The 14,856-nt window shown below is 43.4% G+C and overlaps 1 protein-coding gene across 5 annotated transcripts in view; it reads left to right on the plus strand.

Annotated features, from left to right (window-relative positions):
* The window catches only part of PCDH11X (protocadherin 11 X-linked), a 737,057-nt gene that overhangs the window by 102,025 nt on the left and 620,176 nt on the right, over positions 1 to 14,856 (plus strand). For all 5 annotated transcript variants that reach the window (XR_014543680.1, XR_014543681.1, XM_083595815.1 and 2 more), the window contains one exon: positions 3,769 to 4,352. Coding sequence is in view for 3 of the 5 variants with exons in the window: in XM_083595815.1 (XP_083451941.1) it covers positions 3,813 to 4,352 (540 nt within the window). In the remaining 2 variants the exon portion in view is untranslated. The remainder of the gene's footprint in view (positions 1 to 3,768; positions 4,353 to 14,856) is intronic.

The raw sequence follows: 14,856 nt of genomic DNA on the forward strand, positions 1-14,856 counted from the left end.
TGTCCACAGCCCTTAGCCTTAACACCGGCTCACCACAGGGTTGTGTGTTGAGTCCCCTGCTCTATGCTCTCTATACGTATGACTGTACAGCCATCTATTCCAGCAACAAAATCATCAAGTTTGCTGATGACACTACGGTGGTAGGGCTCATTTCAGGAGGGGATGAGTCCGCCTATCGGGACGAGGTGGAGCGGCTCTGTGTTTGGTGTGGAGAGAACAATCTGGCTCTTAATACGGCTAAGACCAAGGAATTAGTGGTGGATTACAGGAAAAAAAAGGCGGACATTCAGCCCTTGCATATCAATGGGGAACGGGTGGAGAGGGTGGCGGAATTCAGGTTTTTGGGAGTAACTATCGATCAGGGCATGACTTGGAGCGCAAATACCACTGCTCTGGTGAAGAAGGCCCAGCAGAGAATTTATTTCCTCAGACTTTTAAAGAAGAACAATCTGAGTGAGAGACTGCTGGTGTCCTTCTACCGAGGCTCCATAGAGAGCATTCTTACATACTGTATTTGTGCTTGGTTCTCCAGTTGTACAGCTAGGGAGAGGAAGGTGCTCCAGAAGGTCATAACCACAGCACAAAGGATTATTGGTCAACCTCTCCCATCCTTGGAAGAATTGTACGGTTCCCGTTGTCTTAGGAAAGCAAACAACATCCTGCAGGATTCATCTCACCCGGGATACAGTCTGTTTGCACTACTGCCGTCTGGCAGGAGATATAGAAACATCAAGTCAAGGACAAATAGACTGAAAAACAGTTTCTACCCGAGAGCTGTGGCCCTTTTGAATGCTGTAACTCGATAGTGTGACTTGGGAGATTGATGGGTGTGGGTGTGGGTGTGGCTGGAATGTGGTTTGTGGGTTGTTGTTGTTGTTTTGCTTTTGTTGTTTTTAAGGGATGGCATCCAATTTCGTTGCACTTGTGCAATGTTGCACGTGTGTAATGACAATAAAGAATCTATCTATCTATCAACTCATTGCCCTTTCTAAACTAGTCTGCTGTCACTTATTTTTTTTCAGTGTGCTTTTCATTATTATTAAGTGGACAAACCTCATTCATCTTCCCAAGATAGATATATTTTTGGGGATTTAATTCCTCCCATCAGATTTGGGGCATCAGAATTTCGATATATGACTCAAAATGTGTGTGTGGGAGGGGGAGTATTTTAGGATAAACATATATCTAGAAATGCATGCATTGAGATACAATACATGATTAAATAAAAAGTTTGTACATACTTTGTGCTTCTTGCTTCAGAACTATTGCTGTTTTCATCTTATGATTAATAGATCAATCAACTAAGAATTCATTGGTAGGTTGAATCTACAGTGGTACCTCAGCTTAAGAACTTAATCCGTTCTGGAGGTCCATTCTTAACCTGAAACTTTTCTTAACCTGAGCTACCACTTTAGCTAATGGGGCCTCCCGCTGCTGCCATGTCGCCGGAGTACGATTTCTGTTCTCATCTTGAAGCAAAATTCTTAACCTGAGATACTATTTCTGGATAAGCAGAGTCTGTAACCTGAAGCGTCTGTAACCCGAGTTACCACTGTACTATAAAATAGCTTTAAAATAAATAAAACAACAAAACAAAACAAAACAGTTGTAAGACATCAGAGATCCAAAATGCAGTGTCTGGAAAAGCAATAGCAACCTGCTAACTTAAATATTTTTTTCAATTAAAACACCCACATGTGGAGTAAATGTTTGTGACAAAAGAATGGGCTTGGCCTTGAGTGCTTGGCCAAGTGTCCACAATGTCATTCTTAGCTCATTATATCAGATCCTGCAGATAAAGGGATTTAAAGATTAAGAGCCAGTTTAAATAGGGAATCAGTGAGTTATGCCAGCGTGTGCTATGGGGAGCTTGTTGCAGGCCCCGCAACATTGTGTAATCTAACATCCAAAGAAACTGAGAAATACATTTCTTTTGAGATGGGGACATAGCCAGTTTGACATAAAACCACTTGTCATTTGCTATGCCCATTGCAACCTCCTTCTGTTACTTACTAATGTGTTCTATCTGTTCTCGGCTGGGTTCTGCCAGATGGGTGTCACTCTGATCAGCTTTCTATGCCAGCCTGAGTTCTCATATGAGAAAATGGATAGAACTATCTGTGCTTTGGAGAACTCTTGAACAGCTTTGCTTTCTCTCTGGAGCTGGATACAGATTAAAAGAGGGAGTGTGTTTTTGTTTCCTCAAAGAGGAGGCCCAAAAGCACAGGAGCATGTTGGCAGAAGAACAAGGAGGCAGCTGGTGATTGTTCCTAAATGGACTTGGCCCAGTATAGCTGAAGGGGCATCTCCACCCCTGTCATCCAGCCTGGACCTTGAGGTCCAGCCCCAAGGGCCTTCTGGTGGTTCCCTCACTGCGAGAAATGAAGCTACAGGGAACCAGGTAGAGAGCCTTCTCAGCAGTGGGGGCCCCCCATGCAACACCCTCCCATCAGATGTCAAGGAGATAAATAACTACAACTTTTAGAAGACATCTGCAGGCAGCCCCGTATAGTGAATATATTCTAAACCTTATTCTAAGACTAGGCATTTCCTTCTTTGGAAGAAGTGGGGGTGGTCAAATCTATCAATATTGTTTTCTCATCTCACCCCTACCCTGGTTTTAAACTCAGTTGTCCAAATTCCCACAACAATTTGCATTTTAAAACAATTTCATAGTCATTTTCCCAAAATTTTTTAGTATGAATTTCTCCTAATAAGCACAGTTATATGGAGTTTTGACTAATAATGCACATTTTTGCAAACAACCTTCTGTAGCATGATGCTTTTTTGTTTTATTTCAAGCAATTTTACGTGCACTTTCCCCTAGTAGATGTGTCTGGGTACATAATTGTTTGGTTGGAGCATTGCACCACAGAATTCATAGAAGTGTGGATTCTGAAGTGTGTTTCTGTTTGCATATTGGTTTGTAGTATTTTCTCATTTGGAATTTGAACAAAATCAAATTTCTCCCCTATCTTCATCACTTTGCCTATGGCCAGGAAGCCTCATTGTGCTGCCCTGGATGTGTGGCAGCCAGGACCTCTGACTTACCAGTCAGCATCTTCCCTTGTTCCAAATTAAACTCTGTAATTCAGATCATTGGGGTGCCTCAAAGTGGAAGAAGATGCACTCCATCAATTCAGAATAAATAGTTTGGAATGACTTGTGTTAACAGCCAAACCACAGACTGCAAAGGAAGGAGGGTGGAGAGTGTTTGTATATGGTGTGTGATGGTATTGCAAATGTGAATGGGGAAAATACTTTCTTTACACACCCACCCACCCACCCACCCACCCACACACAAACATCCATGGGAAAGCAGCAAATGGTATGCAAACCGAATGTTGGAAACCTTTTGGGTGAGCACACCCAGATGGAATACTCTGGTGGAATTCCTTGGATGTATGACTTTAGCTCCTAGTTACAAGGAGATGCTGCGCTACCCTGTAGATGGTCCTCCCTCCCTCTCCCTGAAAACAAAACTTGTGAGGCAGTGGAATTGGCTGGCAATTGGCATGTATTGGCTGGAAGCCTTGCAAATACTAAACAATCTACTTCACTAAGCATTTACAAACAGTAAATGTATATTGATGTTTGCTTGTTTGTTTTTCACTGTGCCAGTGCTCATTGCGAAACAGCCGTTGCCAAATGATATGTTTGAATTTGCCGTTCCTTTAAAAAACAAAACAAGACAAAACAGATTAAAACCTTTTATTAGGTTGCTGGCATTTCTTAATCTGTTCTTCTCTTCTCATTTTTATTTCCTAGTTCTTCTTAGTGTTCGGTTGGACAACTCCTTAGCCATTCTGGAGATGGACTTGCTTTCCAGGACCTACCTCTTGGCAGCCTTATTAACCTGTATCGTGTTTCAGTCTGGTGCCCAGGAGAAGAATTATACGGTGCGGGAGGAGTTGCCAGAAAATGTCCTAATTGGCAATTTGCTTAAGGACCTCAACTTGACTCTGGACCCTGATGTGCCCCTTTCGTCACCCCTGCAGTTCAAGCTTGTGTATAAGACTGGGGATGTTCCGCTGGTGCATGTGGAGGAGAATACTGGAGAAATATTCACCACTGCCAACCGCATTGACCGGGAAAAGCTCTGCTCTGGCATTTTTAGTGAGAACCGCTGTTTCTATGAGGTGGAAGTTGCTGTCCTGCCCGATGAAGTTTTCCGACTGGTCAAGATCAGGTTCCTGATTGAGGATATAAATGACAATGCCCCTCTTTTCCCATCAACAGTCATCAATATCTCTATCCCTGAGAACACGGCCATCAATTCCCGGTATTCTGTCCCATCTGCTCTTGATCCTGACATCGGAGTCAACGGCATCCAGCACTATGAACTCCTTAAGGTGAATGTTGGTCCTTGTATCTCCCCTGAAAGATTCATCTCCATTATTTCCCCTTGAGTTTCTTAATAATTTCTAGGATCTTGCATTGCATTTAACTTTCAGCAAGGGGAGGAATAAGGAAAGATGGGGGTATTGATTGAAAGTAGAAAAGTGAAAATAAAACAGAGGAGTGGGGAATGGACTGGAGTGGTGGAAAGATAGTAGACGATTGAGTAGTAGTAGTAGTAATAATAATAATAATAATAATAATAATAATAATAATAATAATGTTTCACATATAAACATCTTAGCATTTTGGGATCTCCTCTCCCCATATTCCCCTCCTCATTTCTCATGCAATAAGGGATTTTCAAGTTTGCCTGCCTTATATATATGATCTAAACTGGCAGAATGTGGTAGACTATATATGCTTGTGGGCTGCACCAAAGAAAGTGTTTTTTATATGTGTGTGTGTGTGTGTGTGTGTGTGTGTGTGTACATACAAATGCATTCTCTCTGAGTCACTCAGGCACAATTCATGTGTTGCCTTGGCAAACCCTCTCTTCTGCATTTAACTACTCACATGAGCAGTCAATTTGTGTGTGAGCCTTTTGCTGTGGGTGCAGGAACCTTAGCTAGGAGAGGGGATGAGAAGAAGAACGACATCTTGCCACCCAACTACCTTTATAGCCATCAGTATATACCTTGAATCCAAAATAAGCTGGATTTCCAGACATAACATTTTAACCAATCTTTGGCATCCCATACACTAAATATGTGGGGAAATTCACAACCACTTTGTGTGATGTTTTCCATTTCAGTACTAGTTAGTTTTAGACTGCCTGAGCTGTCAGTCCCATAAGAACTGCACGCTTGGACATTTTTCAAAACTCGCAGCATGCATATATATATATATATATATATATATATATATATATCTGTCAAGGAGAAGCTGGAGGTAGGGATGTACTTAGTGAATGTGACCAGTAGCTCTGGCAGTGAAGCATATGAAAGCAAAGAAGGGAGCCCCGTGGAATAGTGATATGCACTGAAGCAAATTAACATTCTCGGAGAAGCAAAGAGGAAGCCCTCCATCTGACTGGCTCAATCAGCCTGCTTTGGTAATGCTTGGGTAGGTTAATAGTAAAGGGAAATGAAAAGTTATTCACACACAGAGAAAAGAGCAACTGTAATGATGCCCATTCTGTAGAAACAAGCAGAGCATTTGACATTACAAATAATTTTGCGTGTGTGTGATGCTGGGGTGTCAGAGGCAGACAGTTTCTCCTTTGTTTCTTGATAAGCAAAATCTCTGGTGCACATTTATTGGTTGCTCAAGACAGGGTGTGATTGGGGGGGGGGGAATGGTTTGCCAAAGATAACACCTGTGACTCACCAGGAAGGACTAAATTTTTGATCTTTCAGTTGTTGTTAGACTCTAGCTCCTATCATGACTGGCCTTTTTTGACTGATAGAAGTTGTAGTCTGGATGCATGGTTCATCTCCACCAGGAGCTGTGCATTCAGTATTATGGGCCCAAGTTTATGCAACTCCATTTCAGTTAAGGTCAGACAGACTCACTCCTCGCTGAATTTCCAGCACTTAGTGAAGTTTATTATTATTATTCCATCATGCATTTTAATTGGTCTGATTTTTATAGTTTTAACCGATTCTTACCCTTTCCATGTTGTATTCCTTGTTCCTCACTTAGAGATGATTGCCATTAAGTAGTAAATAAACAAATAAATTGCAGCGAAAGAAGTGGTTTTTAACCTCTGAATCTGCTTGAAAGTGAGATGGACCTTTGGTGGTGCATCACTGCCCTGCCCCTTTCAACTGGCAGTGATTCTCAAACATCTCAAGCAGTAGACATTCCTATCACTTGCTGCCTGATCCTTTCAGTGGATTTGTTGGGGGTTGAATTTGTTATCTTTTACATGAATAACCTGTGCCCCTCCCCCTTTCCTTCGTTGCTTGTATATACCAGCTTCTATGTCCGGGGCACCTTTTGCTTGTGATTGGTGGCAGTCTTGGCTGTTTCTGCTTTCTCTAGCTGATGATGAACCTTAATTTCACACAAGCTCAGGAGCCCCAAAGCCAACATGAAGCCCTTCTATTCAGAAAGGTTTCTCAATCATTGCAGTCAAAGGAGCAGTGGGGCCCTGCTGTGGTCAGTTCCCGATTGCGAACTTCCCATAGGCATTTTGTTGGCCGCTGCAAGAACAGAATGCTCAGCTAGACAGGCCTTTGAAATAAATGGAACAGTCTTCATAATGCACACCTCCTTTGTGTAAAGTTACACAGTCATGTATTGCAGCCACATAGGGAAATAAGGCAGCAGATTACAAAGGCTTGACACCACAGATCTGAATAAGGGAACAAAGGTGTGGGATATTAAAACCACACGTAACAAACTGGGCAAGTCAGCTCCACCAAGGGGGAGAGGTAGTGTTGCATCATGCTTTCATGTAAGTAGGGAGATGATACTGTTTCACTCCACCCTGCCAATAGTGTCCCTATTTTCCAGAGGCATCCCTTATTTAGAGAAGACATCCCGGTTTCTAATTTGATCCCAGAATATCCCACTTTTCCTTAGGATGTTCCCTATTTTCATCAGAGAAATGTTGGAGGGTATGCCCTGCCAGGGGGTTGACAGCACTGCAGGTAAGACTTGGGGCTACATTGTTCAATCTTAAAGGTGACTACCCTCACCACACATTAGCTGTCTACCTGCCAGTGTGGGAAATCTAACAACAACCCATCCCTCCACTGCGGACACATGCCACCAAGCCAGTGAAGCTTGAGGAACCTCCTCCCCCAAAAAATAAACTAGCAAACAATGCCAATCAACTGATGGGCCAAAAAAAAAAAAAAGCATACTGCCCACACCCAAAGGTGACCTGCCAATGCCTGGACTGAATGAAGTGGGATTGGTGGATGCCACCAAACCTCCAGAAGGCTGGCAGAGCTGGAGCTAGCTGCACCTGGAGCAGCGCACATGCTGTGCACCTGAGGGTGGGGCTATGGGGGCACGGCGAGCCGCCCATGGCAGGCTGCTTCCTGGGCGGTGGCAGGGGAAGTGAGCTGCGCCACTTTGCCAGCAGCCTTCCTGCCTTCTCTCTTCCTTTTGATAGCTCGGGTGAGGCTCCCCCCACCCCAGAAGCAGCCCAGGAGCGGGAGGCAACAGTGTGCCGCCCGCCCGTGACTCCCAAGCCTCCCCCGAGCTGTCAAAACAAAGGGGGAAGGCGTTGGCAAGGCGGCGCAGCTCCGCCCCCCTTCCCCCAACAGCTCAGGGTAGAAGAAGAGTTTGGATTTGATATCCTGCTTTATCACTACCCTAAGGAGTCTCAAAGCAGCTAACATTCTCCTTTCTCCTCCTCCCCCACAACAAACACTCTGTGAGGTGAGTGGGGCTGAGAGATTTCAGAGAAGTGTGACTGGCCCAAGGTCACCCAGCAGCTGCATGTGGAGGAGCGGAGACATGAACCCGGTTCACCAGATTACGAGTCCACCACTCTTAACCATGGTAGGCTTGGGAGTTGCGGGCGGGACAACATAATGTCACCCCCCTCAGTATTGACACCCAGGGCGACCGCCCCCCCACCTCCTGAAGGCCAGCAGAAGGTGTGGCAGGGTTAAGTAGCCAAACCTCAGCCCTACACAGCATACCTGAGCATGCATGTGGCAAGAGCTAGGTCTCCTTTCCCTAAGTGACTGCATAGACCAACTACTGCTGCAGCAACTTCACTTGAATTGAACTACACACACACACACACACACACACACACACACACACACACACATATATATATATATATATATATATATATATATATATATATTCTGCTGACTCTTTGTCTTTGTTTCTTTGCTCTAATCACTAGCTGCGTGCCAGCAGAAAGTAGGAATGGGCTGAAATGATGAAGTTTCTTTTTATAGATCACTTTCCCCTGATACAGTGCTGGTGCTTTAAAATGTCCCACTGTCTTGGTGACTCAGATGCAGACATGGTAAAAAAAGAGAGAGGCATTCCTGTTGCCCACTGGACAAGCATAATAAACAATGTAAAGGGGATCATAGCGAATCATTGCTCTTCTGTTGTAAGTTACCATCCCTGAATATTGCACTTTCCCCATCTGTGTATATCCCACTACCTTCTAGCCACACTGTACATGTGACGTAGCTGCTGTGCCCATTTGAAGCTCAGCACACCTTCACTTTAATTTTTGTGGTGTGTGTTGTCTCATTACCGCCAGTTTATTTTAAATTAGTCTATACCAGTAAAATGCATTCTAGCTGTCAGCTCTTCTGAAAAACATGGTTTGGGGAAAGATAGAAGAGCCACAGGGAAAATACGGGATGAGCATGATTGGATGTGCGGATGCCCTGTTAAAAGTGAGTCAACAAAGCATTGCAGTTCCACACCCATCACCTAGCCTGGAAGCATCCTTCAATTGCAAAGAAATGACTTAGCAGGGACAGCTTTAACTGTCTAGAACACTTTCTATTGAGAGAGGTATTCATGATGACTTGGCGGTGCTCTATGAAGATTGCAAATGTATTTGAAACCGTTTGCATGGATTTTATATATTTCCCTCTCTCTCTTTTTTGGTGATTTACAGTAAATAGGTCATTGCAAATGATTTATTTAAAATGATGCATGCTTTGGCACTGTTGGGTAAAAATCCAATTCATGTGAATGGCCTGTGATGGAGAGAGGGAGGAAGCAGGATTAAAAGAGAGAGGCGGCAGGGCTTGGTTGATATAGGTGGAAGGGGAGCAAAAAGTGCTTTTGCAACTCGACTGCAGGAGGAAATGCTTCCAAGGAGGAAGAGGAGCCATTTAATAAATGAGGAGGCGATGACATTAATGAGGATTCTGAAATAGCTGAGCTTTTAGATTGCTCTTGGGCGGTGGGGAAACCTGACCTTTATCAAGCAACATAAAATATATGGCATAGTGATTTCAGAAGTAACAGAGGTTTTGCCAACCTGTGTAGAAGGCAAATAAGTATAGAAATCGCTCATTAAAAGTTGCTTTGGACTGGAGTATAAATTTTGCTGGAGTGTCTAGCTAGGTGTTTGGAAAATAGCCTAAAGATTTGGTGTGAACACATACTGCATCTATATAAAATACACACATACAAACATGCACACATAGCTATTTATCTCTGTGCCTTGTACTGTTTTCTCTGGTACCAAGAAGCTCTCTGATGAGGCAGAAGTGGAGTTAATATACTGTATGCCTAGGAGTTTTGCATAACAGGTACATGATAGTGCAATCCTGTACAAGTGTGCTTAGTAGGAAGCCCCATTAAGTGCAACAGGATTTACTCCCATGCGATGGTGTCTGGTGCCCATTGAAACTAGTAGGGCAGAATCCATGGAACCCAACAGTAGGTGGAGTTAGAACCAAGGAAAGGGAGAGCCAGCCAATTCATCTTTTGCCCTCCTCTGCCCCACTGCCAAGTTCTACAAGAGCAACACAGGTCATCCAGATTTCCACTTGTCTTGCCTTTCCCCCCAGGTAAATCCAGTCTTTACAGCAAACATCAATAGGTTTTCCCATGGATTCATGTTTGCTCTGATTCAGTGCTAAATAGCAACTCTTCCTGGGGAAAGCGATGGGGCAAACAAAAATTGCTTGGAATGCAAAAAACAAAACAAAAAACTCTTTGCATTCTAGGCATGGGACAAGCGGAAGTGTGAATGAACCCTGAGACAAAGAAGGAAGAATCTACTCCCTAGCAGGCAGTGGGACAGACTGGATGAGGGCAGACTGGTTGGTGGGGCAGTGGCACATTTGCATGCATGGACCAGTGTCCACTGCTCCCAGGTATGTGTGTGTAGAATTACTGTCTTAGATTCTCTTGGGCAGTGGCTGTTTAGACCTGATCAGTGCTTTGAGTGATATATACGCAACAGGTCCATTGGTCTATTGATTAAAAGTAGGTCTGATAGTACTGGTGGTGGTGAGATGAGCTATAAATCAGGAAGTTTCCAGTTTGAATTTCACATTTGCTGTGGATTCATTAAGCGGACTTAGGCAAGTTCTCTTTTCTCAGTTCCTGATCTGCAGTGTGGGGATAATATTGAACTACTTCACAGGGTTGTTATAGGATAATAAGCTGCTGTGTGTGAAGCTCTAAGTATTATCAGGATGAATATCTCTCTATTAGAAGTGTTAGTGGTTTTTGCTGGTGCTGCAAAACCACAAAGGACTGCTTAGTGAAAGCAGCAGATCTTTCATCAATTTGGCCCACGACATCTCCTTACTACCATGCTACAGGTGATCTGATGGTGTATTTTTGTTTTCTTATCTTCTTGTGGCACGAGAGGAAGGGCTTTGTCTTTATAGGGAGGACTTTATCATTGCTTCTATGTGCCTGGGGCAGTAGTGTTGCCAGGGCCACACAATATTGTGGGCCACAGGAAGAAGCTCCAAATTAATCGCTTTCATGCTGCTACCGAAAAGAAAAGAGCTGGTTGTGCACGCACTCTGGGATTTGGCATATTTGCCTTCCAAAGGTTGTCTTTTGTTCATGGTCAAAATTTGACTGTTTGTCTTTTGGAAGCAGGTTGCTTCGTGGTTCTTACTGGTTCTGTGAAGCAACTTTGTGCTCAGTTCCCTTGCTTGAGCTTTTGGAAAGCTTAAAAGTGGGACCTGCAACACAAGCTTGCTGAGGAGGAAATCATTTTTAAGCCTGTCAGTCTTTCCCTGCATTGAACCACCATTTGTTTTGAACACTCACTTAGGGCCCAGTTGCTCACCCATTTCTTAAATTAAAAATATCCAACAAATTATATATAAAGTTATATGCAGAGCATAACATATATTATAGATATATTATATATGAACGAAACAAGCCCCATGTGGCACTATATTTCTGCTACATACTTTTAGTAAGTATTAATAGATAACTATTTTAGACAGTTATGTGCATTGTTGGGACGCGGGTGGCGCTGTGGGTAAAACCTCAGTGCCTAGGGCTTGCCGATTGCATGGTCAGCGGTTCGAATCCCTGCGGCGGGGTGAGCTCTCGTCCTTCGGTCCCAGCTCCTGCCCACCTAGCAGTTCGAAAGCACCCTTAAGTACAAGTAGATAAATAGGTACCGCTTTATAGCGGGAAGGTAAACGGCGTTTCCGTGTGCTGCGCTGGTGCTGGCTCGCCAGACTAGCTTCGTCACGCTGGCCACGTGACCCGGAAGTGTCTCCGGACAGCGCTGGCCCCCGGCCTCTTAAGTGAGATGGGTGCACAACCCTAGAGTCCGACACGACTGGCCCGTACGGGCAGGGGTACCTTTACCTTTATGTGCATTGTTGTATGCATCTGTTTATGTGCTGGTTGCTTTAGGAAACTCAGAGTGCATATGCATATACTATTCTATTGTGTGCATGCAATGATGCATGTAAAATGTGAAAATAGTTCATATTTTAAGCTGAACCAGTGTGTGTGTGTGTGTGTGTGTGCGTGCGTGCACACACACACACGCAAAATGGCGTTTACAAAAATCTGCTCAACACCAGGAATATCAGAATATTCCATCACTATCCAGGATGCTATATTTCATTCCCTTCCTCTTTAGTTTTCCATGATTCCCCCCCCTCCCATACTCAGCCAGAATTATGTGGCTTGTGATCATAAGCCATTTGAGTGTTCCCTCCCTTCTCCCCCTGAAGATTTGGGTGCTGGTGGTACTCCAGTAAGCTTTAGGGTCCCTCCTATTAATATTGCCTTCGTGTGTGGGGGTGATGACGACTTTCACCACATAAGGCATAAGGATCCACACTTTGAGAATGACTTCACTATTAGCATATAGGATTCGCTCTGCAGTTGTGTCTTGGTGCACAGCACCTGCTAACTGCTTGTGACCCAATGTATCCTGGATTTGCTATCTTAGTGCCCCTCCATGTGTCCTTTTTATTCTGCATTCATGGTGATTTGTGCTCATGGTGGTATTCGACTGTTCATACACATTCCCACTTTCAGTACTGTTTGCACCTGTTTTGGGGTGGGATACCGCTTTGCTTCCAATTGATGCAGGTACCATAACATCCTACTGCAAGTGTTCTGGGTTGTTATCAGTGTTGTAAATACACTATTATTGTGTCAGTGACACAAAAATTCATCCAGAGGAGCCTTTAATGAGCGTGTGAATGGAGAGTTAAAACACACGAGTCCGACTCCTTCCAGTTCTAGGTTCTGTGAATTGGATTTGGGAACAGAGCATCTCAGAGGGTAAAAGATAAACACTTGCTTCCATTTCATTGCTCCAAGGAACATTCAAAACTTGGTCCAAGATCTACTGAAGTCTAGTGGGCTTTGTATCACACAATAGTGTAGCAATAGTGCTGAGGCAAGTAGTAGTAATACATTATAAATTTGTAGCCAGTACATGCAGATGCCGACTACAGCAGACTTGGTGCCCTTGCCTATATTTAAGAATGAACTTTTCAACTCATTAACATTATCAGTGCTTTATGCTACAGCCAATTCTGCTCTCAGACCTCTCCAAATACTCCGTCAACCTCCTCTCCACTTTTAATAAACTTAACAGTGGTTGCCGGTGATTGCTTGAGGCCAATGTCTTGAGATGGCATGCTAATTATGACTGTCTGTGCCTATGTGCCAACCAGCTGGAGAGGGTAAAAAAATCACACTGACCAGGCATATAGGCATTTTTAAACACTTGCTTCACTTTATTTAAAAGTGGCATAAGCAACATAAATTAAATAAGCAAAAGGGAAATGAATGTTTTGGATGAAGAACTTGTAGCCTTCCAACCCCAGAAAGCATGGCCAGTGGTCAGGGATGATGGGATTTGTAGTCCAGCAACAACAGTTTCCCCACTCCTGCTTTACTGCATGCAATCGCTGAAAAAGTGCAGAAGCTGACTTCTAGCCTGTTATGATCCAAAGTTTGTTGGAAATGTACTGTGAAGGGGGTTGGACTAGATGACCCTTGGGATCCCTTCCAATTCTATATTTCTTTGATTCTGTGATTCTGTTAGCTACCAGGTGGAAATGCAAAACTGCATCGGTCTTCATCTCTCTCCATGAAGTGAAATCAATTAGCCAAAGAGAAGTAGTTTAAAATTGCTCATTTTGTGTAGCATTCTGCAACCTGCCCTTCTTAGCAGCAGATATTGAATGCCCTTGTGTACAGGTTTGCCTACTTCTTATTAAGTGCAGAGTAAGTTCTGTCCCGACTTTAACCTTTAGCGATATTTTTTTCAGGGCAGACTGCTAAACATAACCAGTTGTTGTTGTTCTGCTTTAATTCAATCAGCAATGTGATTCCCCACAGGAATATGCCGCAGACTCAATATATTCATGGACAGGCATGTCATGCTGTGATATCAATTCCCCACAATGATTATAGCAGCATTTTCCCTTAATTTGAAGGATCTGTGTATCAGATTTATAGCCCCACTTGCAACTTTGTGTAGTGGTTCCATCTCCAAGATTTTTTTTATTTTTGTGTGTGATGCTTTGAGCTATTTTCTAAGTACAGTGCTGGCCTGGAGAGCTAGAAATAAAAGTGGCACTTTGCTTCTAAATAGATTAATTTGATAGCCATATATATATATATATATATATATATATATATATATATCACACACACACACACACACACACACTGGAAGGGTTTTTTTGGCAGGAAGGCACCTTCTACTGTAAATTCTCTAGGATGAAAAAAAACCCCTCTTAAAGCAGTGAAACTGAACTGGGATTATGTTTTCTTCTCTCTTTCTGCAGAAATGTCCATTGATCCCTCCATCCCTTAAATGGTGTGTGATATTCATTCCCACTGAAGGTTGCACACTCTGATAGATAATGCCAGCAGATGGAGGGTTGTTGTGATAATCTACTTAATTTGATTGCCAACTCAAATGTTGCTGCTCTGTTCATGGGGAACATGTACCCCAAGCCTTCTTTATGGCCTGGACATCCATTCTATAGACTGGGAGAAATGACATTGCTATTGTCTCCAGCTCATGGAAGTTAAAAAACAAATGCCATGCACATCTGGTACTTTGAGTGTGGCGCTAGGTTGAGTGTGTGGTTCTAGGTTATGACCAAATGGGTGCTTGACAGTCCAACCACTCTGATTCATACCTGTTTGCTTTCCTGTGTTACTAACACTCACAAAATCTAGGCCTGAAACCACCGTTCAGTTCCCAGCCTTTTGAAACAAGGGTGATTGATACAGGATAATAACACCTTAAAGATTAGCAAATTTGTCATGGCACAAGATTATGTGGGCTTCAGTGCACTTTATCATATATGTAATAGGTTAATAAAAAACACAGGAATCTGCCTTAAGCCCAGTCAGACCATTGGTTCATGTAGCTCAGTATTGTCCACACGGACTGGCAGCAGCTCACCAGGGTTTCAGGCAGAATTTTCCTCCAGCCTTACCTGGAAGAAAATGATGATGGAGATTGAATCTGGGACCTTCTACATGAAAAGCAGATGCTTTGCTACTATGGCTATTCACCAGTGTTATATTGAGGTGCACACA

Source organism: Podarcis filfolensis (genome assembly GCF_964270895.1).
Source record: "Podarcis filfolensis genome assembly, chromosome: Z".
Lineage (NCBI taxonomy): Eukaryota > Metazoa > Chordata > Lepidosauria > Squamata > Lacertidae > Podarcis > Podarcis filfolensis.